We start from the raw sequence: 25,194 nt of genomic DNA on the forward strand, positions 1-25,194 counted from the left end.
ATAAATCACTCAACTATGCTTAAGTTTAGTTTTTTTTTTTTTTTGGTAATCAATTTTTAGCACTTTTACAATAGTCACCCACCAAATTGAGTTTTTTTTTTCTTTTCTGTTAAGTGTGAGATGACGGTTTAAAAATTGATATAATAATAAATTTGACCCTCAATTTTTATATATTATATCAATTTAGTCATATTTTAAAAAAATCAACCCTCAACATTTAATATTATCTCAATTGGGTTAAATTCTAAAAATTCAAACATATAAAATACATAAAAATAAAAAATTACATTGTATTTTATATAAAATAATAAGTTCATCTAATAATAAAAAACACATATATCAAATAAAAAATTGCTCAAGCTTTATACTAGTATACTTTTTTATGTGTAGCCATGGCTTCTCACCTCCTCTCATCCGGCTATTCCCTCTGCATCTACGTTCGTATATGGAGGCCATGCCAATGGCAATAGACTTATTTGGGATATGGTTTTAGTCTAAAGTTTGAGTAATTTTTTATTTGGGATGTGTATTTTTATTAGATTTACTTATTATTTTAAATAAAATACAAAGTAAAATATTTCTTACTTTTATATAATTTTAATGAAATAATATTTGATGTATCATCAATACATTAGTCTCATGCATCATTAATGATTAATAACATAACACATCATCATTAAATTAAACAAAAATTATAGAGGACTTGTAAATAAATACTAATAAATTCTTTTATTTCCTGAGGTATCTACTTAAGCAAGCCGAGTGGCTAATCCTCTGTGTTCTTTGAGAACATTAAGGGGATAAATACTAACAACGAGTTTTAAAGTTGCTCTAAACTAAAGGTGAAGATCAAACCCTTGACTATTGATTAAATTAGGAGAGACCATTGCCATCTCAACTAACACCTATAGTTAAATACTAATAATTTTATTCAAACATAATTAAACATTAATCAAAACTATTTTAAATAAATATCAATATCTTTTTGAATTAGGATCTAAGGTCTCGGGTTTTGGTATTTATTTATAAGCCCTCCACTATTTTTTGTTTTATTTAATGATGAGGTGTCATGTTATTATTCATCGATGATGCATGAGACTTTATGTATCGACAATGCATCAAATATTCTCATTTTTTTAAATTTATTATATTTGTTGAAAATATTTATGTGTTTTTGTTTTTATTTCTTTTTTAAATTTTTAACATTAGGACTAAATTGAGATAATATGTAATATCAATGGTTGATTTTTTTAAAATTATTATGATTAAATTGACAAAATAAATAAAAGTTGAGGGCTAAATTCAATTTTTGATCTATCAGCTCACCTTCCCATCAAACACTTAATAGCACTGAACCCATGTGATGGCTTGATGGGCAGGGTGTTCACTACCCTAGGTGTGGCCTGGGTTCGAGTCGCACTAATCGTGTTTATTGTTCGGACTTTGCCTTATTCTTATAATTCAAAAAAGAAAAGAAAAACACTTAATAGCACTTAATTGAAATATAAAAAAAAAAAAAAAGAAAACCTGATTAATTGGTTCACCATTTTAATAATTTTAAAAATTGGATAATCGAAAAAGAAACTTAAGCATAATTGGATAAACGATAGTATAGTTTGCCCAAAAATTTATCAACCCATGTGTATTGAAATGGTTCTAATTACAAGATTAAATTCTAGTTGTAACTTCATTGTCAAATTGCGTAAAATACTTTAACCTACTTAGTTTTGTATATAAGGATTTTATTGTTGTTGTGGGCATATTACAGGGGCTCATAGATAATTTAACCATTTGATCACACATACTAGAAGAGGAGTTAGTCATACTTTATCAATCAATCAAATTCAATTTCAAATTTTATGGAATTGGATGAATTGAAATAAATTCAACCAAATAAATTTATTTAAATTAAGTTAAAATGAATTACCCAACCCTTAGGGATCTACTTGAAAAGCAAGAGAAGGATTCACTTCAAACTCTCATAAAATACACACATCAAGGGTGAAGCTAGAAAATTTTTTAGGGGTTGAAATTAAATTATAATTTTAATGAAAGTAAAATGTGATTTCACCATTTTAATAGCATATATCTTTATAATTTTAAATGATTAAATCAAATTTTATCATTTCTAGGGTCAAAGTGAAAATTTATTTTACTAATTTAAATTTTAAAATTTTTAAGAAGGTGAATAAAAAATTCTATTTTAAGAGAACCAGGTCCTTCCAACCCTAACTAAGCAATTTAACAAAAGAATACTTCTTATCAAAGGGTTAAAGTGGGTGGTCAAGGTGCCTATTTAGGGCATTTTACATAAAAGTTAATACATTGGTATATGAAGTATAAATTTTAAATACATTTTAATTAATTATTTATAAAAGTAATGATACATAAAATATTTTAAAATTTAAATATAATAATAAATTATATTTAAATAGATTAATATAATGATACATGAAATATTTAAATATATTATTATATTAAATATAAATTAATCTAATTTTTATATACCTTTTATATAATTAATATAAATAATAGTATTTTAAGCATTTTTTGTGTTTAGGTGGGGAATCACTTTTTTACCGCAATTTTGACTCAAAAAGCCGGGTATTCTTCATTGCTTCTGTGGTGGAAAAACACTTTTAAACCCCTCAAAGGCGATGAAGAATGGGACATAAGTTATATTGTATTACTAGTGTGCATACTCATACGATGTAGTGATGAAACCAAAGGGGTTGACAAAGGCCCCACCCCTTAAAATAAAAATTTTTCATTTAGGTCCCTTTATAATTTATAAAATTTTAAATTAATAATAGTAAAATTATACTTTTACTTCCCAAAATGATAAAATCATTTAAAAATTATAAAATATAATTTATTAAAATGGCAAAATTACATTTTATTATTGTAAAATTATACAATTTAATTTTGATCTTTTCAAAAAGAATTTCTAACTTCGCCCTTAATAGGATCTACAATAAATGAAGGATTTTGTATTCAAAACACGAATATACCATTTATTAATGTAGAAAATATATGATGATAGCAAAATTACATGGCAATAGTTAAAAAAAGTTGATTTTAAATAATGTTATAAAACTCGATTGACAATTACGAATGGCGAGATTCGAACATTAATCATTAGGACTTCAATCTTTGTTATTTATGTTAACTTATTTATCTTTTAACAAAAAGGTATAATGACTTATTTGATCTTTCAATTTTATAAAAAAAAAGTCATTTTAGTTTTTCATTTATTTTTTGTTTTTTTAGCTATTGAACTTACATTATTATCAAATCACTCAAAATAGATAAAAAATTAATTTTATTAATTTTACTTGACGTTAGTATTTACGTGTATGTCACATAAGTAATTAATTAATTTTAAAAATAAAATATATTAAAATATTTTTAAAATAATTATATAATTTTTAAAATTTTAAAATTTAAATTTTAAAATATAATTAATTGATGATATGGGGTCCACATAAATGACACATCAACTAAAAGAACAGATGTTAATTTTTATCCATTCTGGGATGTTTTGAAGGTAAGTTTAAAAATTAAATAAAAATTAAAATAATTTTTTTTAAAATTAGAGGATAAAATGCAAATAGAATATAATAAGGTATTATTACCGAACTCCCATCTAAATAGATTTGATTGATACCAATCCAAAGTTCCGATCCGAATATTTTAATGCCCCCTCGAAAACATCCCCTGAAAGTACAGAAAAGGACAAAGAAAATGGGACACATTACGGTCATTCTGTCAATTCCAAAGGGCAAATTTGGCAAACCATCTCCCCCACGAATCAATAAAACTTTCCTCCCCCCGAAAAAAAAAAAAAAGAAAAAGAAAAGCTTATAATTTTAACTGCTAAGAATAATCAATTAGAAATCCCTCTCTTATTCGTTCTCTTTCGCTCTTCACCGTTCGGATTCTACAATAAAAGAAACCCTAGCCTAGGCATTTCCGATCAAATCAGGTAATCTTCTACTACTTACTTTTCATGATGTTTTAACGGCTAATTTAATTGATTTTGATTTTCTTTCTCTTTTTTTTTTCTGGTTTAAGGGGAGTAATGGATGGATCGGGCGGAAGAGGAGGAAGTGGAGTGGATAATGTATTACCTAATTACAAGCTTGGAAAAACGCTTGGAATTGGTTCTTTTGGAAAGGTCAAAATTGCTGAGCACATTTTGACTGGTCACAAAGTTGCCATTAAGATTCTTAACCGAAGGAAGATTAAGAATATGGAGATGGAGGAAAAAGGTTTGATTCAATTTAGTTTTTTGGTTTTTAATGATTGAAATCTTTTGGGTTTTGTTTAGTTTTTGAAGTAGAAAAGATAGGAATATTGTTAATTTGAATAAAGATTCCTTTTTCTTATTTCTAGTTTATCGTTTCTTAATTTATTGCTCACTTGGTTTTTTTTTTTTCTGAATGATTTTTATGTTTTTCATATTGAAGAATCGAATTTCTTAAGTTCAGTGTGCTTATTGTTTTTGCTACTTGTGACTTTATTTTCCGAAGAAAAAGATCATTTTTTTGGAAGACCAAATTTCATTATTATTTATTGCTGTTAGGTTGGAAACAATTACTTGAGTAAAATAAAGAGGGAACCTTTAGCATGTTATGTTCCTGAATTTGGGATTGAGTCTTCGGATGATTTTACACAAAAATCAGATTCAAAGCAAGGGCCCTTGCCCATAAGTCGATTCCTGTTTTTGCCTATGGTGCGTGCCTCTTAGAACAGTAAGGGAGTGCCTACCTTTAATTTGAAACTTCAACAGTCATAAATAATTTCCTCTTAAATGAAGGTTTACAAATTAGGAAATAAGATGTAAAATCCTAATTTCATGTTCTTGTAAGGAAAACAAAATATGACAGCAAAGTATCCTAATTTATTTAGAGAGTTTTAGTTATATTAATAAGGAAATTCTAGGAAACAATTAGAACTAAATCCAAAAAATCGAAATTAAATAATCCTCTAACAAGAAGATTTCTCGACTTGTCTTACGCGTGACTTCTTGCATATGGTAATCAAATTCTATGGTATTATTTATTGACAGAGGCTTATATTTTGGTGCAGTTAGAAGAGAGATTAAAATTTTGAGATTGTTTATGCATCCTCACATCATTCGACTCTATGAGGTGATAGAGACAGCAACTGACATTTTTGTGGTTATGGAGTATGTGAAGTCTGGAGAACTCTTTGATTATATTGTAGAGAAAGGAAGGTTGCAGGAGGACGAGGCTCGCAACTTTTTCCAGCAGGTTTGTGTTCTTGTGTATTAGTATTTATTTATTTTCTTTTCCTAGGAAACTATTAGTATGAAATCTGTGTTTGGATGCAGATAATTTCTGGGGTGGAGTACTGCCACAGAAACATGGTGGTTCATAGAGACCTTAAGCCTGAAAATTTACTTCTGGATTCCAAATGCAATGTGAAGATTGCTGATTTTGGCTTGAGCAACATAATGAGAGATGGTCATTTTCTGAAGACAAGTTGTGGAAGCCCAAACTATGCTGCCCCAGAGGTAGGAGTTTGTGAATCAATGATGAATATCTTACATTTATAATTTTGAAAAGGTGGAATGTGGTCTTCTTTTACTTAATAGAAAATTTTATTATGTTAAGATGATATTACCCAAGAGTAAATGGATCTCCATTGTTATAGGTTATCTCTGGGAAACTGTATGCTGGACCTGAAGTGGATGTATGGAGCTGTGGTGTTATATTGTATGCCCTTCTTTGCGGCACTCTTCCTTTTGATGATGAAAACATTCCCAACCTCTTTAAGAAAATAAAGGTATGTAGCATAAAATTTTCATGTTTTTTGTCTAAGACATCTCTTGGATCACAATAATGGATAGCTCTTTATTTTTTGCTTATGGTATCTGATCTTCACGACGTTGTTTCTCTACCCTGTCAATTATTTCTAAATAACATATTTGATACAGGAGCTTTTTTTACTATTATGTTATTTTATTATTTTTCTTATTTATTTATTAGTAGTCATATAGATAGATGTTTAGGATTCTAAGTCAGATTTAGGCCTAAAACTTTATTTATAACCCTAGTATAACTAAGCTATAAAATAACTTTACAGGCAACATTACCATTTTTCTCTAAATTAACAGTCTTCAGAAATTAGAGGTTTTTATAACCTTATGGCTTTCTAATGTTCCAACTTCTGTCGTTCTTGTATTTTCAGCATTAATTCTCTAGATTTGCTGCTGTTTTCTCCCTAAACTACAGAATATGCTTTCAACCCTGTTTCTTGCTTGAATCCTGAAAGTGCTGATTGCTTGGAATTTGTATTATGTCCTTCAGGGTGGCATATATACTCTTCCAAGCCATTTATCTCCTGGTGCTAGAGATTTAATCCCACGGATGCTTGTAGTTGATCCAATGAAGAGAATGACCATTCCTGAGATTCGCCAGCACCCATGGTTTCAAGCGCATCTTCCAAGATATTTAGCTGTCCCCCCACCAGATTCAATGCAACAAGCAAAAAAGGTTGTTGATATTTTTTTCCTGATTCAACTTAGTTGTAAATTTGCCTATGTACTGCTATATTGAACCCTGAAAAGGATTGGCATGATGTGAAAGTTGACCATTATGGTTGAATAAATATAGCTTGGACTGTATGCCCTAAAATTATGAACTCTTTCCGGCTTTTGAATGTGGTTCTGCTACATTTTGGTTCCAGAGGTTTGTATCCTGGGGAAAACCTTTTGAGCACTTATGCTGTTATGTTAAAATGGGATAATTTTGAATTATCGAGCTCTCCTTGCTTGTTATTTGACTCTGGGAAATAGCTTTGCTCGGATAAGTTGTTTCCTTACTATTATCTATTTCCTAACATCCAATTCTCGGTTACTGCCTCAAGCCTCATCGAAATGCTTTCTGGATCATATAAATAAGTTTTAGCGAGCCATTTGGTGGTGCCCCAAAATTTTTGAATTCTGCCATATTAGATATTTTCATACTTTTGTCATGCTCTACTCTCTGATTGAAATGTAATTACAGATTGATGAGGAGATCCTTCAGGAAGTGATTAGGATGGGATTCGACCGGAACCATTTGGTCGAATCTCTTCGGAACAGAATTCAAAATGAGGTTTGAACTTTTCCAACTCCTTGTTTTCATGTTTGTTTAGACTGTTTCTTATTGCATCTGATTATCTTCCAGGGAACTGTTGCTTACTACTTACTATTGGACAATCTGTTCCGGGTCTCCAGTGGCTATCTTGGAGCTGAGTTTCAAGAAACTATGGTGCGTATTTATTTTTTCTTTTTCAATTTATTTCTAATATTTCTTTTCTAAGTCTGCCTCTTTGATTGAATTTTGAAAAACTCATCAATCATTATTTAATAGAGTCCACCGTTGAGACCTATTTCTGTTAATTTAGTTGATTCACATAATCTTTTACTAGTTTTATTTTGCTGACTTCCATATTGGGTGGAATTCTAATTTTTTTTTAAAAAATAATTGTTAGGAATCTGGCTTCAATCGCATCCATCCAAATGAACCTACAGTTCCAGCTGTTGGACACCGCCTTACAGGATATGCTGATTATCAAACAATGGGTTTAAGGGGCCTTGAAAGAAAGTGGGCTCTTGGACTTCAGGTTGAGTTTGTGCTTTTCAAGCGGTTTTCCCAGTGTCTTTTCTGTTTTATTTATAGTTAAATATGTGTAGGCATTCCGAGGTTTATGCTTTTATTTCAAAAATGATTGGCAGTGTGAATGATTTATAATCAGAAAGATAAAATGGTTGATACCTTTACTAGTTGAAAAGATTGGACAATTGGATTATACATTTAGTATGTAGCAGGTGCAGAGTAGTAACATTGTGTTGTTTTTGTTTTTCTAGTCTCGTGCCCACCCTCGTGAAATCATGACAGAAGTTCTCAAAGCCTTTCAAGAACTCAATGTGTATTGGAAGAAAATTGGTCATTACAACATGAAGTGTAGGTGGCTTGCTAGCATTCCTGGCCTTAATGAAGGCTTGGTTAACAATCCCGTGCACAACAGTCACTATGAATTGACCATTATAGAAAATGATGGTGTTTCCAGGGCCCCAAATGTTGTCAAGTTTGAAGTGCAGGTAATGTTGCAATGCTTAGTTGTAGATTATAGAATGCCTTAAATAATAGTGCTAACTTGTGTTTTGGCTGCCATGGATGTTGATAGCTTTATAAAACTCGCGAGGAAAAGTATTTGCTGGATCTTCAGAGGGTTGAGGGGCCACAGTTTCTCTTCTTGGACCTTTGCGCTGCTTTCCTCGCTCAGCTCCGTGTCCTCTAGCATGAGAAGGTTATATTTCCATTGACTTGTCAATGAATCTCCTATGAAGCGTGTGAATAAGAATGAGAATATTCTATGTAAATAACTATTTTTTGGTAGTTTTGACTAAAACCTTTTTTGTTTTATAACCCTAAATTTTAGATGGGTAATTGTGGAGGCTGAAGGCAATGCCTTGATATAATTAGAATTTCCACAATGTTGTATGTAACCAAAGGAGAGTTTTTATGAATTATGATATGATATTTGAGCTGAAAATGAAAAATCATACTAATTTTAAATCGAAAAATATGTATCCTTAAATTTGTCTAATATCTGAAATTCTTTTTTACCTCGTTAATACTTAAACTTAAACTTGTATTTTGCTATTTAAATCATAATCTTTACCCTAACATCATTACTTTGTGTTAGCGTGACACCAATAGTTAATCTTATAGTAACATGTGAAATAACATGTGAAAGCATATCAATATGACACATATCGGACATATGTTAAAAATAAAAAAATATTTTAAAAATATAAATTAATTTTAAAAGTTTAACCTTTTGGGCAAGTTTAAATACCAATTAGGTATTTTTGGATAAATTTATGAGGCAAATTACATATTAACCTTTAAAATTAACATTGTTAACAAATTGGGGTAATGTGTGCAACGTAATAAAAGTTTAGGTATCAATTAAATATAAAAAATTTAAGTTCCAACTAAATACTTTTAGACAAATTTAAAAAGTAAACTACATATTAACCATTTACCATATGAATAGGGTTTAACAGTAGAGACAATATAATTTAACATATATTCTAACGTTTTTTTTATTTAAGCTTAACGAAATGAAATTTAGATTTATTTTGACATCTATATTCATTTCAAAATGATTTTGTCCCATTTATTTTGCTTAAATCACAAATGGTATTTTAATTATTCACTTTTTTCTATGTTGGTATTTAACTTTTTTGTGGTATCTAAATTATACTTCGTTCCTTAAAACGGTACCTAAAATATATTATTTTTCTCAATTAGGTACCTAAACATTTTCTATCACAAATGGTACCTAAATTATACCCCATTATCTAAAGTAGTATCTAAACTATACTCTATTACCCAAATTACGAACAGTTAAAAATTCTTCTTATCCAATCATTTTATAAAACACGACACTTCTAAATTTAAAAATATAATTAAAAATTAAATTAAATTAAATTAAAACTTTTCAATCTTCTTACACCCTATTCATCCCCACAATTATTTTTAATGCAGTTTATTTTAACTGTTAGATTTTTTTTCAGTTCTTTTACCATTTTTTCTACTCAATTTCTTCTAGTATTTGAGTTTCATGTTTTAGTAGATTTTTTTATAATAGAAGTTTACCCAACATTAATTATTTTATGCAAAGTATATAAAAAATAATAGAAAAAGTTACTTTTAATAAAAACTAATACATAGATTTTAAATCGAGGTGAGAAAAGAATCGAATCAAAGTTTAAAAATTGAAAAAAAAAAAGTTTGTTGGAATTATGTTTGCCAAAAACAGGGTTTGGATGAATTTTTTGATAGGTTTTGGAATTTTCCATCACCCGAACTCTTAAGTAAAGAACAAAAGAGATTAATATGTTCATAAATATTTTTTTATATTTTTAGTTAAAAATTGCCATGTGTCACAAAATGATTAACTAAGAGTTTTTTTGACGGCCTGAGTAATTTAGGTAATTGAGTATAGTTTAGGTGCCACTCTGAATAACAAAGTATAATTTAGGTACTAACTAAAGAAAAAAATAGTTTAGATACCACTTTGGGTAATAAAATATAATTTAAGTATCATTTGTAACAAAAAAAAAAAAAGAGCGCTTAGATATCATTTGTAACAGCCTAATTTTCAGTGGTGTCGGAAATGGTAATTTGAGATCACTAAATCCGACAAGTAAGATTAAACAAGATAGTAATTTAATTTTTATGAGTCAAATAAGAATTTAGAAGAATTTGTGAATTGGTGAATTTGGTGAATTAAAAGAATTTATTAGGTCAAGCGGGTCAAAACGAGGTATCGAGACCTCGAATTTGAAAACCAAGCTATAAATATTTTTATAAATATTTATGGAGTGTCATTTAGTTAGTATTAAATTTTGGTTGAGAAATTTTAATGTTTGAGTAGTCAATTAAATAAAAAGGACTAAACTGTAACAAAAACAAAATTTGCTAAAAGGATTAAATAGCTCAAGTGTTAAAAGAAAGAGGATTTAAAGGGAAATTAAGCCTAAAAGTGAATAGGCTGGACGGCAAGGGCAAGAAAATCTGCAGAAAAATAACGGAGATAAGGGCAAAATTGGAAATTTTATAATTTTAACATATAAAATAAGGACAAAATTGAAAAATCTAGAGATCTCTTCATATTTTCTCAGCCAAAATGCCATCTAAGGTATGTAGAAAGCTGGATTTTCATATTTTTACATCATGTGAGTTTAATTCTTGCTTGTTTTTGATAATTTTTATGTTTTTATGACTTTTACAATTAGGTCCACTTATAGAATTCATTAGTTTTTGATATTATGGGTGAAATTGGAAGTTATCCTGGATGATTAAGGGAATTTTATGATGAATTATTATGAAATTTAAGTTCTAATTTCATATTAAGGTGGTTTTATTAAGTGATTTTGATAGAAAATGGTATTTAGGACCTAATTGTGAAAAAGTTGTGAATTGAAGGTTGGTGTTGAAATTCAGAATATCCAAGGTTTTGAAATAGTTTAAAATGATAAAATAAAGTGTTGATTGAGAAAAATTAGTTCAATTGATGGGTGAATTGAGCAGGGACTAAATTGTAAAAATTATAAATTTTGGGGTAAAAGTACAATTTCAAAATTTGAAGAGCATAAATTGTGAAGTGAAATAGAAATCAAATAAATGCTAATGAGTGAAAATGTTTTATATTATAGATCAAGAATCCAAAGTAGAACGAGGAAAAGAAAAAGTTGCGGAATAATCCTTAAATTTTAATATCTTCTACAAATCGGCCAGGTAAGTTCATATGGTTGAATTTAGATGTTTACTTGTGAATGATTGAATGATATAATGTGTTATTATATTAGAATTTGTTGTGGGATTGTGAAAATTTTGTTAATGAAAGAATAAATGTGGAAATGCAAATTAGGAAAAATGCAAGATTGAGTACATTTGTATCGTGACATGTGATGAATTGACGGATAAGACCATGGTTGTTCCATGGCAAAGTGTGAAATGTAGGTATGGTATCATCCATACTGAGTTGTGAAATGTAGGTATGGTATTATTAAATCCATACTGAGTTAAGAAACGTAGGTATGGCATTTCCCATACCGAGTTGTAAAATGTAGGTATGGTGTTTCAATGAGGAAAACCATACTGAGTTATGAATCGTGGCACTGAACAACGACGTACTCAATTTCGTAAGTCGTTTCCTAATTTGATAATAAGTAATACAAGAGAAGTGAACCAAATAAAAGAGATTGAGTAGTTGTTAATGTTGAGCTCAACAATGTGAAGTATTATAATAGTGGTTGTGAATGGCAGAAAAGTTTAGTAAATGTTTTGGTATTGTTTGGAAATATTATGTTTGGTAAGCATTACTTTTAAACCTATGAACTTACTAAGCTTCAATAAGCTTACTTGTGTTTGTTTGATATTTTTATGTAGATTGAATTGAAGTGAAGTTGGTAGATCGGATCAACACAACAAGGCACACTATCCAGATCAATTCCGGTAGCTTTTGTTTTATGTTTAAATATTTATATGGCATGTATAGAGTTTAAATGAATTGAAGTAAAGATGTTATAAACTAGTTAACAATATTTTGTACTAAAACAGTTTTTGGTTAGTAGCAGTAGTTTGGCTTTGAAAATTCACCATAAATTATGAAAATCTAATTAGAGGTTGAATAAGATATGAAATTAAATCCTATTGAATCTAGTTTCACATAGAAGAAACGGTGTAAGCAAAAGACTTTCATATCAGGATATATTTGAATTTTTGTGAGATAAGGTCAGAGTGATTTCGAGATCCCCTGTTCTGACTTGTAAAAATCATTAAAAATTCTAAAAAAATAATTATTGGACATAATTTATATGGTTAGATTCCTTAATGAGTCTATTTTCAGTAGAAACAACCAATAACATTATTTGAATTATGTACAGAGACATAATTAAATTTTAGTGAAGTGTGGTTGGAACTGTCAAGCAGTGAAACAGGGGAGCTTCTAAAGAATAAACTGTACTTATTGGCTAAACCAAAAAATCTGTAAATTTTATGCTAGGAAGATACGCGAGTCTAGTTTTAAGAAAAATTAGCGGATCTTAATTTAAAGTTCCTTAGCTCTAGATATAAATAATTTAGTGAATATGACACGAGTGGACAGCTTTGATGCGAATATAGGTAAATAATGGAATTTTTGTATATTTGTTCCGTAAACTTCAGTAACATCTTATAACCCTGTTCCGATGATGGATGCGGGTTAGGGGTATTACAATGTTCATGTTACATTACATGATTGAGTATCAAGGTTGGTTAACAATGATCATATGGATTGATTTGCTATGATTGATATTGATTATCGAGATAGTGGACTGAATTGAATAAAATGAAAAGTTGTAAGATTTAGCAGGACATGATTTGGAATATAAGAATGGCTTGAAACATGCTATATGATATGAGATATTGTGTGTAGATGATGAATTGAAATGTGATTTTGAAATTGAATGTGAAATTATATATTAATTGGATTGAATTGAAATTAAATGAGATTAATGATTGTTATGTGATAGTACAATGTACAAGGTATGAAAATAAAAAATGTGACCGATTACAGACTATGATAGGTAAATGCAAATGATTACAGGGTATGATAATGCAAATATGAATATTTGATGCCCGTGTGAACTTAGTAAAAGGTTAAGATACGATTGGCATGCCAATAAGGTCTTATGCGTGTTTATACGGGATATTTAATGATATGGAGGTTATGACAGGTTATATCAAGATCCAAAATCTCTTGCGGATCATCGATAGTATTTGTCTCTACGGAGACTATGGTGTGGTGAAGGGATGTATTTGTATATGAACATGCATTTGATGCCTACGGGCTTGGCACTTCGGTGCTTTGGTGTGCTGTAGTTTTGTTCATATGAGCTATCTTAGTGTGATGTAGTTCACTTGTGTATCTGAGTCCGTTTTACTATAGTTCTATTAGGCAAAACATTGAAATCAAAACTTGAAATCGGAAAATGAAATTAAATGAATTTTGGTAAACTATTATAATGTATGATTTGAATTGAAATGGTATGAAATTGTGAATTGATAATAGTATATGGAATGATGTGATAATATGAAACTATATGAGTGCATATAAATAATTCACGATAAGGAAGTATATAAAAGATTATGCAATCTGTTTAGAATCGAACCCTAGGAACAATATTAAATATGAATGAGTCAATAAACTCCAGAAAGAGATTCAGATGGTAAGTTAACTGGATAATGGTATTGATTGAACATGAAAATTGAATAATTTAATGTCAAAGGTATACATGTTTGATAAAGATTGGCACTTAACAAATGGTATGATTTGGTCAATTTTACTGTAACATTGAATGGCATGATATAATAAGTTAAATGTTAATATAAAATGAGTTGATATATAAAGATGGTTATATGCATATTTCATATTATATTAATAGCTTTTGGCATGTATGTGTATGTGATATGGCTAAAAATTGAACTTGAATTGATTATATTCATTTGTTTAGCACTTATGTTATATTGACTTAAATCATGGAAGTACTATTTAGCTTTATTGCTCAGCGTATGATTTGTTTATTCTATGCGCAGGTTTAGGTAAATCTCGAAGCCTGAGACATGATTCAGCATTCAGCTAGTGATTCTCGACTCAACAATGTTTGTATAGTCCTTTTTGTTTTGATATTTAGGCTAGTAATGGTTAACTTGATATGGCCGATTGGTATTGTTTATGTTGTGTATTGAGATTGTTGAAGTTGAAATGAAATTGGCATGCATATGTGATATTTAGGTTGGATGTAATGAATTGCTACTACATGGTCAAATAGTTGGTATGTGGAAAATGTCATTGGTAACAAATAGGAATGGTGTTTGATGTAATGTATACGTAAAGTGGAGTTAAATGCATAGAAATGAGCATATGATTATGGTGTTTTTTCTTACTTGAATGAATGGAAGAATTAGCTTGTATGTTTGGGTAAATTGAATAGGTATCTAATTGGATCTTTTGGAAACAAACGGTCACGTCGTGACATTGGCCTCTTAATACTGTGACGAGATTAAATCAATGAATTGCGTCGCGACAAGGAACCCTAGAAGTTACAACGTTAACCCGATATTTTACAAACTTTACAATTTGGTCCTAATTCGACTTCGAGTTAGTAAAAGAACTTTCGTAAGCTCGTATAAGATACAAAAATTATCTGATAGTTAGCGTCGGAGATTGAAGAAGAAAGTTGTTTGGATTTTGATCCATAGATTTATGATGTTTAAAACTATTTCATGAAAGGAACTAGACTTAGAAGAGAAGGGGAAGAAAAACTATCAATTGGTGCAGGCAGTGCGAACGGAAAAAACCATACAAGAGTGATTTTAATAGTTCAACGATCATTTTGTAACTTTTTAAAGTTGAATGATCAGAACGTAAACTTACTAATAGTTTAGTGATCTCGGGTGTAGTTTATCTATTATTTCTATTGACAAATATCCCTTTTTCATATTGTTTCTATTCACAATACTTAAATTTCGGTTTTGGTCTTTATACTACACTTAATTTTGAGATTTAATATCTATATATTAAATTTTGACATAGTTTGGTACCTCAACTTTTATAATGTCATTAGTTAGTCTAAATATTTTTTATTAAAATATTGACGTAAAATTTTAAAAATTAACATTATAATTTTTTTATTAAATTTAAATTCATTACAATATTATTTTTTATTACATGAATATTGAATTTTTTTTAATTTCAAAACGTAACACTAATAAATTTAACATAAAAATTCTAATTGTAATTGAATTTTTTAACTCCAAAAAAGAAATAACTTAAATTCTTAAAAAAAATAATAATAAAATATATTAATTATTTCATAGTGGCCTACTATTTTAGAGTTGCTCACGCATGTAATCTCCAAACAACATGCCAATGCCATGTAAGCAAAAATAGTGACACATCAGATATGCTTATCTTTCACTCTCTTAATCAATCAATGGACCCAAAAAAAAAAAAAATTAAGTCTTTATTTTCCGAACTTTGAATTTCGAAAAGGAAATTCCAGATAATGAGTGAAGTTATTGTTTCTTCATTTCATGCTTTTAGAGCTGAAAATTTCAGCAATGGAAACGGGAAAGTGAAGCTGAAGAAACCCGAATTCCAATGCCACGCAAATATCAAGTCCAAAGCACACAAATACTTGATCAGAAATGAGTTAGCAGCTACATATTCTGCAAGAATTTCCACTGATATCCCTCTTTATGAGATTCCTGGGGTAACCCCATTAACTCATTTCTTGCTTATATATGAAATGGGTATTGATTAATAAATGTTGTTGGTGAATGTGGGTGGGTGGGGTTGATTTCTTGAACAGGCTTTGTTTGATGAATATTTGGAGGATAAACCCAGAATTTTTAAGGCAATGTTTCCTGACCAAGATAGGAGCCAACAGCTTAATCAGGTTTTTCTTTCCTTTTCTTTTGGCTTTCTTCCTTAGTTATGGTTGTTGTATTGAGCTTATATTAGTCCATTTGGGTAAGTGTGGGTATATCATGATATATTATATTTATACATTTTTCATTTGCACACAGCTGCAACAATAATTCAGAAATGGTGTTATAGCTTTTAGCATATACTTGTTTATACAGACTCGAATTATATTACCCCATTCCCTTCCGAAAAAAGAAATCCAGAATTGGTTTTATTTTCACTTTAGTAAGAAGCCTGCAAAATGTATTATTGTAGCCAAAACTACAAATTTAGTAAAAGAATTAATAATCCAGAAAAAAAAGGGATTATGTTATTGAATACAATATTTTGATGAACTGGTAGCTATTTTGCTATGCTTTGACACAACAAAGATTGTTGTTTCCTTTTAAAATGGGCATTTTGTTGGTGCGTGTTGGGTTTCCACATGGTGGAATGAGCTATATTTCTTCCTCCCACTTGTCTTTTTTTCCTTGAAGAACCTATGTCCAACACATATTTGGAGATGACCCTCCAAGTGCTCTTTCTCTCTCTCTTTTAAGAGAAATACTCTCTAAATACGTGAAAAAACTTATAAAGTTGAACATACGTTTGTGGAACACATACCTTATCCGACACTTATACCTGTTTTGTGGTCTTCGTTTCCATGGTAGCTGGAGTCTGAAGAACTAATATTATTTCCTAATGAGGAATGAAAGAGAAATGAAGAAATCGTAGTTAACTTGAGTCATTCAAGCAGCAATCTTTTGGTAGTAATTGGCTTATTGTTCAACAGTAAAATTCATATGTTCTTATATGCTGTTTGAACTAGGCAAAGGCTTGAAAGTACTTGGCTGATTTAATATTGTCTGTCTTGTTCACATAGCTTTAGTTGACTGCGAAAAACATGGCTAAACCGGCCTTTAACACATTGTCACTTGCCGAGGACTTAAAGAACTGCAACAATGTAATGGAAAGAAGTGCATTATTTCTAAGAAAATTTGACCATAAATGCTAGATAAGCTAAGCCTTGAGTTAATAGATTTTCTAGTTGTTCCATTTTCTTAGATGGCATGATCCGAAAGACATTATTCCTCGATACAAGCTCGGGGTTTTGGAGGTTCATAACTTGTGATGTGCCACGTGTATCTCATGCTAACATATAAGTACCAGTTATGAACCTCATGCTCACGTGTAGTTATGGTTGTCAAACTTGTGCAGGACGAATGGAGAATTCAGATGTTGCCTCTGCAGTTATTGGTTCTAAATGTATGGCCGGTAGTGGACTTAAGGTTGAGATGCAAATCAGGAGGTAGAGATTACCCACCGGAAGTCCCTCACGATATCACAAAAGTTCTCGAGCTCGACATTGTAAACAAAGCTTTGCACATTGCACTGAAAGTTCTTTAATTTTTATGTGAATCATCCATTCCTCTTATACGATACAAAGCTCGTGTTTTGCAGACAAGATGGGAGCTTCAAGGGCTTGATAATGTTGTTGATCCATCTCATTTCACACTTATTGTGAAAGGAACATTATACCCTGATAGAAGAAGACATAGAAGCAGGCTTAAGGGTCATTTAGAGATGCACGTAAAATTCATCCTTCCTCCTGCACTCGCTCTGGTTCCCGAGAATATTCGTGAGGGTCTCGGAAAAGGGGTCAGAACATCAAAAAAAACCTTCATACCATAAGCAATTCTTTGAATTCAATATGTTGTGCATGATTTTAGTGACGAATCTCAGGAAGTCGTATTGTTGACAGGTAATGACAAAGCTGGTTGAGAGCATGAAGCAGAAAGTAGACGGTAGCTTGCTCGCGGATTATAGCAAATTCAAGAGGGAGAGATCCGGTAAACGCGTATAGGCCGGGTTTTCCACATCTTCAGCAAATTGGAAAGTAACAGAGTAAAAAAACTGTTGCATTGATATGCATTGCCATTTTAAGATGTGAGAAAAATAAGAACTTACAAAGTTAGAGAAAGTCTAACACCATTGTTGTTTGGGGATACTGATTTATTATTTATTTGGAATGTCTGACTTGTAGGGATATTATTGATAATTGATAAATATAATTGAAAAGAATGAATAAAAAAAATGGAGATGCGGGGGATCGAACCCCGTGCCTCTCGCATGCAAAGCGAGCGCTCTACCATTTGAGCTACATCCCCCTGTGTTTGTTTAATTAAATTAAACTTTAAATGCCCCATTTGTTATTTTTTATTTTTTAATATTTAACACTCAATCTTCTAAAAGAGTTAAATTTAAATGTTAACCTTTAAAATTTTTTCATATTGTTCTTTTTTTTAAATGTAAATTTTGACTTATGTTAAAATTTTAAATATGACAACTTGCATACAATTCATGTATACAAATATTATTATCTCAATATGAAGTACACGTGAATGATCATACAAATTATCACGCAACATCATTAAAAAAATAATTTTATAGTCATTATTTCCGCTAAAAATTGATTTGACTTTTTGAAAGATTAATAACTAAATTTATTGAAAATAAATATAAAAACCTAATTGACAAATATATATATATACATATATATATGTTGAAAATTAAATTTACCATTATGCCTTCAATACAATATGATTATTAAGTGAGTCGATGTGGATGTGATTGTAACCGCGGGGAAATGTAGACATCAAATATAAAATTAAATCAAATGCTAAAACAATTGGAATATATACATCTTTGTATTGGGGGGGACAGAAAGAGCAATATTTTTGGCATGGTACAGGTCCAAGGACTAAATGTTTAAGCCTAATTTAGAAGTTAGTTTCACTCAATGCAATGGTCACCAGAAATCAGAACAAGAACATGATCCCTGCTTAAAACAATGAAACCGGTTCCGATCTCGGACTATGATTTCCCGATCGTATATCTTGGAAACAATCTTAATGGCAGCATGACAGTCACGGCATATGCGTATGTTCTTGAAAATATACAGAGGCTTACCAGGTTTTGTGCTTAGAAGTCCGAAACAGACTGCCAGCTTCTCGCTGTGCGAAAACAATGCCTGCTCCTTCTCCAACTCGACCCCAACATCGTCCCCAGGAAACACTTGTGCAGACAGATTCGGAACATAACCGGCTGATTGTAACCTTTGAATCATATCTTCTAACATGATATAAATTTCCCGGGTTTTCGGGTGTGATTTATCACCTGCACTGAACTGATGAAGTTGGCCATCTACATGGATAGAACTCATTCCAGGAACCTTACTAATTCCTTTAGTTTTAAGAACTTTCCGAAGGGCATTAGCTTTGTCTGGCTTACCTGCCAATGCATACATATTTGAAACCAGGATATGATATTCTGTGTTACAAGGATTCATCAGAATGAGCTTTTGAAGAAGGCGTTCGGCTAATTGTAGCTTTCCATGTGAATTGCAGGAACCCAGAAGAGATCCCAAAACAACCTCATTTGGAGGTATTGGCATTTTGTTTATCAATGTCTCAGCTTCCTCCAAACGGCCGGCCCTTCCAAGTAGATCCACCATACAAGCATAGTGATCGATCTTAGGTGTTATACCATACACAGATTGGAGACTATTAAAATAATATGATCCTTGATCTATCATACCAGAATGGCTGCAAGCAATTAGAATAGCGATAAAGGTTAAATCATCTGGCAAAACTTCCTTGATCATCCTTGGGAACATATTGATCACAAGTTGACCTCTTCCGTGCATAGCTAACCCGCTAAGAAGAGCATTCCATGACACCACATTCCTTCGAGGCATGCACTCGAAAACTTTGACTGCAGTATCTATCCTGCCACATTTGGCATACATATCCAACAAGGCAGTTTCCACCATGATGTCCATCTCCATCCCCATCATCTTCAAGCCATAAACATGAACCCATCTACCCATCGCCACATCTCCAGACTGTGCACAAGCTGACAATAAAGAACAAAGTGTTATATAATTCAATTTAATACCCAAATGAAACACTATCTGGCTCAAAAGCAAAAAGCCTTCCTTGCTAAATCCATTCCCTACATAACCAACAATCATTATTGTCCATGCAACTTCGTTGCAATGTGGCATATCATCGAACACCTCCCTTCCATTACTTACACCCTCCCACTTCAACACCCCATCCAAAACCACGGTCCATGATACAACATTCTTCTCCTTCATCTCACTGAAAACACTTCTCATCTCTTCCACCATCCCAGACTTGCCATACATATCCATCAGCGCATTACACACTTTCACCCTCCTTTCGAAACCCATCTTCACCACACGTCCATGACCCTGACTCCCCACCCCAACATCCCGCAACCATGCACACGCACTAAACAAGCAAACCATCGCCACATCATCAATTTCAGCACCTTTTTCAAGCATTTGAGCAAACAAAAGTAAAGAATCATGAGGCCTATTTTGGCGAGAAAAGGAAGACATGAGGGAAGTCCAGTCAGCAGCATCCTTGCTCGAGTGGGGAATTTCATCGAACAATTTCTGGGCAGATGATATATCACCACAAGATGCATAAAGGTGGAGGAGGGTGTTGAGAAGAAAGGAATTTTCAGTTGTAGAAAGGCCCGTAGTGAGGACCATGGCATGGAGTTTTTTGCCAGTGGTGAGAGCAGATCGTTGAGCACATATGCGAATGAAGGGACGCAGGTAGCGAGGGGAAAAGGAGGGGAAGGCTCGCAGGATTGGCCATTTCATCTGTCTTTATTTTGCTTAGCAACAATGAACACCGAAATGGTATATAATTATTCTTGGTTGATTGAGCTGCGAATCACAGAACTCGGCCCATTAATTTAAAAAAAAAAAACATCTGAAACCCAATGTGACACATGGAAAAACATAAAAATATTATGGACCAAAAAAAATAATACGATCACAACCTAAAAACAGTGAATACTGAATCTATGTTAAGAAAACAGAATATTTCAAAGGTGAGGTGCGAGAGTACGTAAAACCATTTCTTGGAAGTCAGCACATAAAATTGAGGTGACGAAAAATTCAGTCATTAGGATTAACAAAGCATACATTTATATTGGCACTCAACATGGACAAGCTCGCAAGGACAAACAAAGACAAACCAAGCAGAACCAACAGGGCGAAGATACAAATAATTGACTATTTAGCAAGTTTGAAGTACAAAACAAGAGCGATCGCAATGATAAGGATGGCGATAATGGTGCCAATGATCCACTTGTTCCTGCTCATCCTCCTAGAAATAGCTGTCAAAATTTTCTTGCTCTTGCCGATGTTGTCATCTACTCCATGGAGCTGCAATAGAAAGGGAAACACAACTTCAAATAGATAGCTGAGGCTTAATATACAAAATTTTGAAGTCTATCTACCATATAAGCCCTTGACATAGCAAGTTCTTGGAATCTAAAGGTTTGCAATCAACCATTACATCATAAGATGAGACGATTTAAGGTCTAACTATTGTATAAGCCTTTGATATAGTGAACTTGAATGACATTACAACTGAAATACGAGAATGTAAAGCTAATGATAGAGAATTGGAGGTACCGTGTTATTGGCATGTAAGAGAGCCTGTCGCTGTGAATGCAAATCCTGAAGGATTGAAACCCCAAGCTCTTCTGTTTCTAACATGGTTCTCCTGCTGTCCTTAATTCTGTCACTGCTCTGATTCAACCGCTCTGTAGTCATCATTAATCTTGATCTTTGATCAGCTGATGCCTGTTGCATAGTCATCAATTATAAGTAAATCAAAAGCCTAATTAGAGAAGACCAGTGATAAAACCACAGCAAGTTAAACTGAGGGTAGGCGAACCAAAAGATACCGTGAGAGTATCAGCCATGCCGGACTCTAACAACTCGTCTCGAGCAGCCGCATTCAAATTACCAGATGCGATTCTTTTAACTTCACTTTTCAGATTGTTTAGATCTGATTTATATTCCCTTAACTTAGCAAGAAGTACAGCCTTAACATTTGGCTGCAAACTTCTTGCTTCGAGGTCCATCTTTCGAATCTGAAAAATGTAAATAGCAACATCAAGTTCAACACCCAAAATATAGGAAAAACTAAAAATGATTATTTGAAACAGACAATTAACCAGGTATCATACCAGAGCTTCTGCATCTTCCACTCCAGCTCTTACATCAGAAAGTTTTTGTTTCTTCTGCTCTGAACATAAGAAGAACAAATAAGAAATTTGAGCAAGAATTGGCTCATTATGGAGGTTGATACTCTAACAAATTGAGAAGTTTCTTATTGAACACCTCTGATGAATTAACAAACTAACGTACTGCATCATTCAACAAAAACAGATGTAAATTTATTCAGACTCATGTATCTGCATTGTTTGTCAACCAAAATCTTCAGTATCACCTTACAAATTCACCAATTCACAGAAAAGATTCAAAGGTGACCAGACACAATCTTTTTCATTAAAATGGAGTAAAAGATTAAAAGTTCTGTTCCCAAGTAGAGATGCATTTAATCTTTTTGTTTCCCTTGAATCGGGTACTCTTAGCCTAAGACCCCAAGTTACTCAGACTCAAGTGTAAGTGTCTAATATGGATATATATATCCAACACGAGTATGTTCAATTTTATCTAAATTTTTCCATATATCTAGGGGGCTGGGAAAATTATATCCTTATACCCATATCTAGATATGTGCCAGACAAGGGTACCTAAAGAAAAATGAAAGCCCGATCAAAATAGCTCTAAGCCATATAAGCTCTATGATAATTGTTTACAAGGCCAAACCTTTATCAATTGACAGCTGAATTTAATTCTACCTTTTCCATTTTCTTTCTGTGTATTCTTTTTAGATGCATTTATACTAAACTCTTTATCGAACTCTTGTGGATCATTATTCTTGGATAATTCAGAAATTCTAATGAAAAATGCAACTATTACATCCATTCAAAGATTGTTAGTACAAAATCAAAGTCCTCTTAAAGCTAATGTCAAAGCACATCAATATGTTCACCAACTGCAACCTAATTCCAACAGCATAAATCCAACATTATAAATCAGGATAACATTCTAAATTCTCGGTTTATTGCCTAAAATTCAGACCATTTAAACTCTTTGCTTAAATATATTCAACTTAAAGTTCCAAAATCAAGACCTTTCCCCTTATCTACATTAATGCCTCAAAAGAATTCTTACAAACTGAGAAAATCTTGATTAATTTTAATTATTAACTAATTAAACAATTAATATATATAAAACTCAAAGTAGAGAAAAAAAGATCGGATCTTCTTTTCTTCATTCTCACATCTCCCAATTAAGCATTCTAAGTTTTCTTTTTAAAGAGAAAAAAATATCAAATACAATCTGTAATCAGAGCATAAATCTGAAAAAAGGAAAAAAAAAATCAGTAGAATCCTCACGCCAAATTAGAAAGAAGATAACGAATTATGCAACCACATATCCGCAATTAGGAGCAAAAAAATAAAGAAATTAACAAAAATAATTCAAAAAAGAGGTTTATCCGTATAAAGATTTGAATTGTAACCTCCAGTAAGAGCACCAGCAGCCGTACACTTCTTGGAAAGATTCGCAGATAGCTCGCAATACTGCCGTTCATATCCTTCGAAAACTTCACTCATCTTTTAATTTTTTTTCCAAAAAAAATTCCCCTTAAATTCTACTGAAAATTTGTAAAAAAAAATTAAACATAAGCTAAAAGAATAGTCGAAAATTTTAAGGAAAAAAAAGAAGAAATTAGAGAGAGTATGAGAAAACCTGAAAGGAAGATGATCAATCGATCCTCAGTGGCAGCTTTTCCAAATTTCTCCTTTCATTTTAAATAAAAGACGACAAAACGACAGCGGTTTTGGTCTCTTATGGTTATCGTTTTACTTTTCCGTGTGGGGGGGGGGGTAATGATAAAGACACGTAGATAGTGTGATTAGTTTTGGGAATTTCAAAGCCTGTGGCTGACACGTAGATAAAGCATGTGGTTATAATGGGGGCTCTGTTCAAGTTTCCTGAACTCTTAGTATGATTAGTGTCTGTAGTTTATGCCCGTCATTATGCCTGAAGAAATTATACGAAAATTGGGTAAAACTAACAAAGAGGCCCCTTTACTGGGATTGAATTGCATTTTCCCCTTTGACAAAAAAAAAAAAGAAAATTAACCTCTATAAAAGAGTAAAGTGTTTGTTGGGTTGAAAATTTTATCGATTTCTATTGTTAAAAATTAGATTTTGTACATCAGTATATGGTACATATAGTGTACCACGTGTACTTTCTAGTTATTCTATTAATCACAACAATTTTTAACGATATAAATAGATCAATTTTTAATAAAATAACTAGTTTACTCTTTAATTTAATATATAAAATTAATTCACCTATTTTTTAAGTAAAATAAACTAAATACAATCATACTTTAATACTACATAATATGTAGGTATACTTAAAATACACCTCAGAATGTAATTAAATTAAGACATTTCATTTGCTAATTAAACAAACTCATAAATTTGGGGATAGTATAGAGAGGTGAGGTGTAATTTTCATTATTGTAGATCTCTTTAGATTTTATATTTTTAATTTTAAAATAATAATATAGAAAACTTGAAATGGTATAAAAAAGTAAAAATATATAAGTTGATTTGAAATTAGATAATAATTTGCCCAGATTCATTCCGTGTAGCACCCCAAACCCGCCCAAGTTATGGCGGATCCGCATGCCACATCAAAACGTAAAAAATTTCCATTCTAAGTCCGAAAATCGTACTTGATGTTCAAAAGATTAATTCATTAAGGGTTAAAGTGAAAGGAAGTCATGCACCGGTAGGAAACCTAAAAAGAGGTGGTGAGTCCATCCGATTTGCTAAGTACCAAGCTCCTTCGGATCCAATCCTAAACATGCATCTTGCCATTGCCACACCTTAACGTCATGGATATTTCTAGGAAACCGATTTGATTAAGTCATTTTAGGAAAAGTGATTAATTTTGGAAAATACTTTCATTGCGGAAGCTTTGCTTGTTGTCGTGTTATTTTGAAATCAACTGTTGTTTTTGAAAACGCCCTAAAGCTATCCAATTTCAACAGTTAAAATAAATATTATCTATCTTAATAAAACATATAAAAAACCATCAAAATAAATAAGCGGCCTTATTACATTTAAAAGCCCAAAACCTCAAACATAATTAAAAGGATGTCCAGTTCACGGAAGAAA

General features: G+C 31.5%; 4 protein-coding genes and 1 non-coding gene across 8 annotated transcripts; 2 read left to right on the plus strand and 3 right to left on the minus strand.

Moving 5' to 3' along the window:
* Nucleotides 1–3,812: 3,812 nt before the first annotated feature.
* On the plus strand, nt 3,813–8,599 carry LOC108458980 (SNF1-related protein kinase catalytic subunit alpha KIN10-like). The gene is made up of 11 exons (XM_017758359.2): nt 3,813–3,985; nt 4,075–4,271; nt 5,092–5,276; nt 5,357–5,539; nt 5,680–5,811; nt 6,336–6,521; nt 7,035–7,124; nt 7,197–7,280; nt 7,504–7,635; nt 7,880–8,113; nt 8,200–8,599. Exons 2-11 carry the CDS (start codon nt 4,082–4,084, stop codon nt 8,311–8,313), a joined length of 1,530 nt encoding a protein of 509 aa, XP_017613848.1. The 5' UTR covers nt 3,813–3,985; nt 4,075–4,081; the 3' UTR covers nt 8,314–8,599.
* Nucleotides 8,600–15,553: 6,954 nt separating this feature from the next.
* LOC108483481 (uncharacterized) lies at nt 15,554–18,085 on the plus strand. The gene is made up of 5 exons (XM_017786918.2): nt 15,554–15,844; nt 15,944–16,030; nt 17,257–17,406; nt 17,500–17,697; nt 17,801–18,085. The coding sequence occupies exons 1-5, from the start codon at nt 15,638–15,640 to the stop codon at nt 17,900–17,902; spliced, it is 744 nt and encodes a 247-aa protein (XP_017642407.1). The 5' UTR covers nt 15,554–15,637; the 3' UTR covers nt 17,903–18,085.
* A 48-nt stretch (nt 18,086–18,133) lies between these two features.
* Nucleotides 18,134–18,206, minus strand: TRNAA-UGC (transfer RNA alanine (anticodon UGC)). Its single transcript has one exon. It is a non-coding gene; the product is annotated as a tRNA-Ala (tRNA).
* Nucleotides 18,207–18,727: 521 nt separating this feature from the next.
* Nucleotides 18,728–20,856, minus strand: LOC108460147 (pentatricopeptide repeat-containing protein At5g15340, mitochondrial). Of its 2 annotated transcripts, XM_017759519.2 has the most exons (2): nt 19,330–20,856; nt 18,728–19,215 (listed from the first exon to the last, which is right to left on the minus strand). In XM_017759519.2, the coding sequence occupies exons 1-2, from the start codon at nt 20,732–20,734 to the stop codon at nt 18,848–18,850; spliced, it is 1,773 nt and encodes a 590-aa protein (XP_017615008.1). In that variant the 5' UTR covers nt 20,735–20,856; the 3' UTR covers nt 18,728–18,847. The 2 variants fall into 2 exon arrangements, with proteins under 2 accessions (XP_017615008.1, XP_017615003.1); XM_017759514.2 differs by having other exon boundaries at nt 18,728–20,856.
* A 137-nt stretch (nt 20,857–20,993) lies between these two features.
* Nucleotides 20,994–23,880, minus strand: LOC108460157 (vesicle transport v-SNARE 13-like). Of its 3 annotated transcripts, none has more exons than XM_017759528.2 (6): nt 23,750–23,880; nt 23,520–23,654; nt 22,117–22,175; nt 21,832–22,020; nt 21,557–21,727; nt 20,994–21,304 (listed from the first exon to the last, which is right to left on the minus strand). In XM_017759528.2, exons 2-6 carry the CDS (start codon nt 23,611–23,613, stop codon nt 21,152–21,154), a joined length of 666 nt encoding a protein of 221 aa, XP_017615017.1. In that variant the 5' UTR covers nt 23,614–23,654; nt 23,750–23,880; the 3' UTR covers nt 20,994–21,151. The 3 variants fall into 3 exon arrangements, with proteins under 3 accessions (XP_017615017.1, XP_052886851.1, XP_017615021.1); XM_053030891.1 differs by having other exon boundaries at nt 23,520–23,613; nt 23,750–23,854; XM_017759532.2 differs by having other exon boundaries at nt 23,520–23,651; nt 23,750–23,852.
* Nucleotides 23,881–25,194: the final 1,314 nt, after the last annotated feature.

This window comes from Gossypium arboreum, chromosome 7 (assembly GCF_025698485.1).
Source record: "Gossypium arboreum isolate Shixiya-1 chromosome 7, ASM2569848v2, whole genome shotgun sequence".
Classification (NCBI taxonomy): domain Eukaryota; kingdom Viridiplantae; phylum Streptophyta; class Magnoliopsida; order Malvales; family Malvaceae; genus Gossypium; species Gossypium arboreum.

Excerpts from the sequence above, each read along its gene's own strand:
- LOC108458980 (XM_017758359.2), top strand. The coding sequence starts at position 4,082 with ATGGATGGATCGGGCGGAAGAGGAGGAAGTGGAGTGGATAATGTATTA. Across the intron at positions 4,272-5,091 it reads TATGGAGATGGAGGAAAAAG|TTAGAAGAGAGATTAAAATT; the intron begins GTTTGATTCAAT and ends ATTTTGGTGCAG. Across the intron at positions 7,281-7,503 it reads CTGAGTTTCAAGAAACTATG|GAATCTGGCTTCAATCGCAT; the intron begins GTGCGTATTTAT and ends AATAATTGTTAG.
- LOC108483481 (XM_017786918.2), top strand. The coding sequence starts at position 15,638 with ATGAGTGAAGTTATTGTTTCTTCATTTCATGCTTTTAGAGCTGAAAAT. Across the intron at positions 15,845-15,943 it reads CTCTTTATGAGATTCCTGGG|GCTTTGTTTGATGAATATTT; the intron begins GTAACCCCATTA and ends TTTCTTGAACAG. Across the intron at positions 16,031-17,256 it reads GGAGCCAACAGCTTAATCAG|GACGAATGGAGAATTCAGAT; the intron begins GTTTTTCTTTCC and ends AAACTTGTGCAG.
- LOC108460157 (XM_017759528.2), bottom strand. The coding sequence starts at position 23,613 with ATGAGTGAAGTTTTCGAAGGATATGAACGGCAGTATTGCGAGCTATCT. Across the intron at positions 22,021-22,116 it reads TGGAAGATGCAGAAGCTCTG|ATTCGAAAGATGGACCTCGA; the intron begins GTATGATACCTG and ends TACATTTTTCAG. Across the intron at positions 21,728-21,831 it reads GCATGGCTGATACTCTCACG|GCATCAGCTGATCAAAGATC; the intron begins GTATCTTTTGGT and ends ACTATGCAACAG.
- LOC108460147 (XM_017759514.2), bottom strand. The coding sequence starts at position 20,734 with ATGAAATGGCCAATCCTGCGAGCCTTCCCCTCCTTTTCCCCTCGCTAC.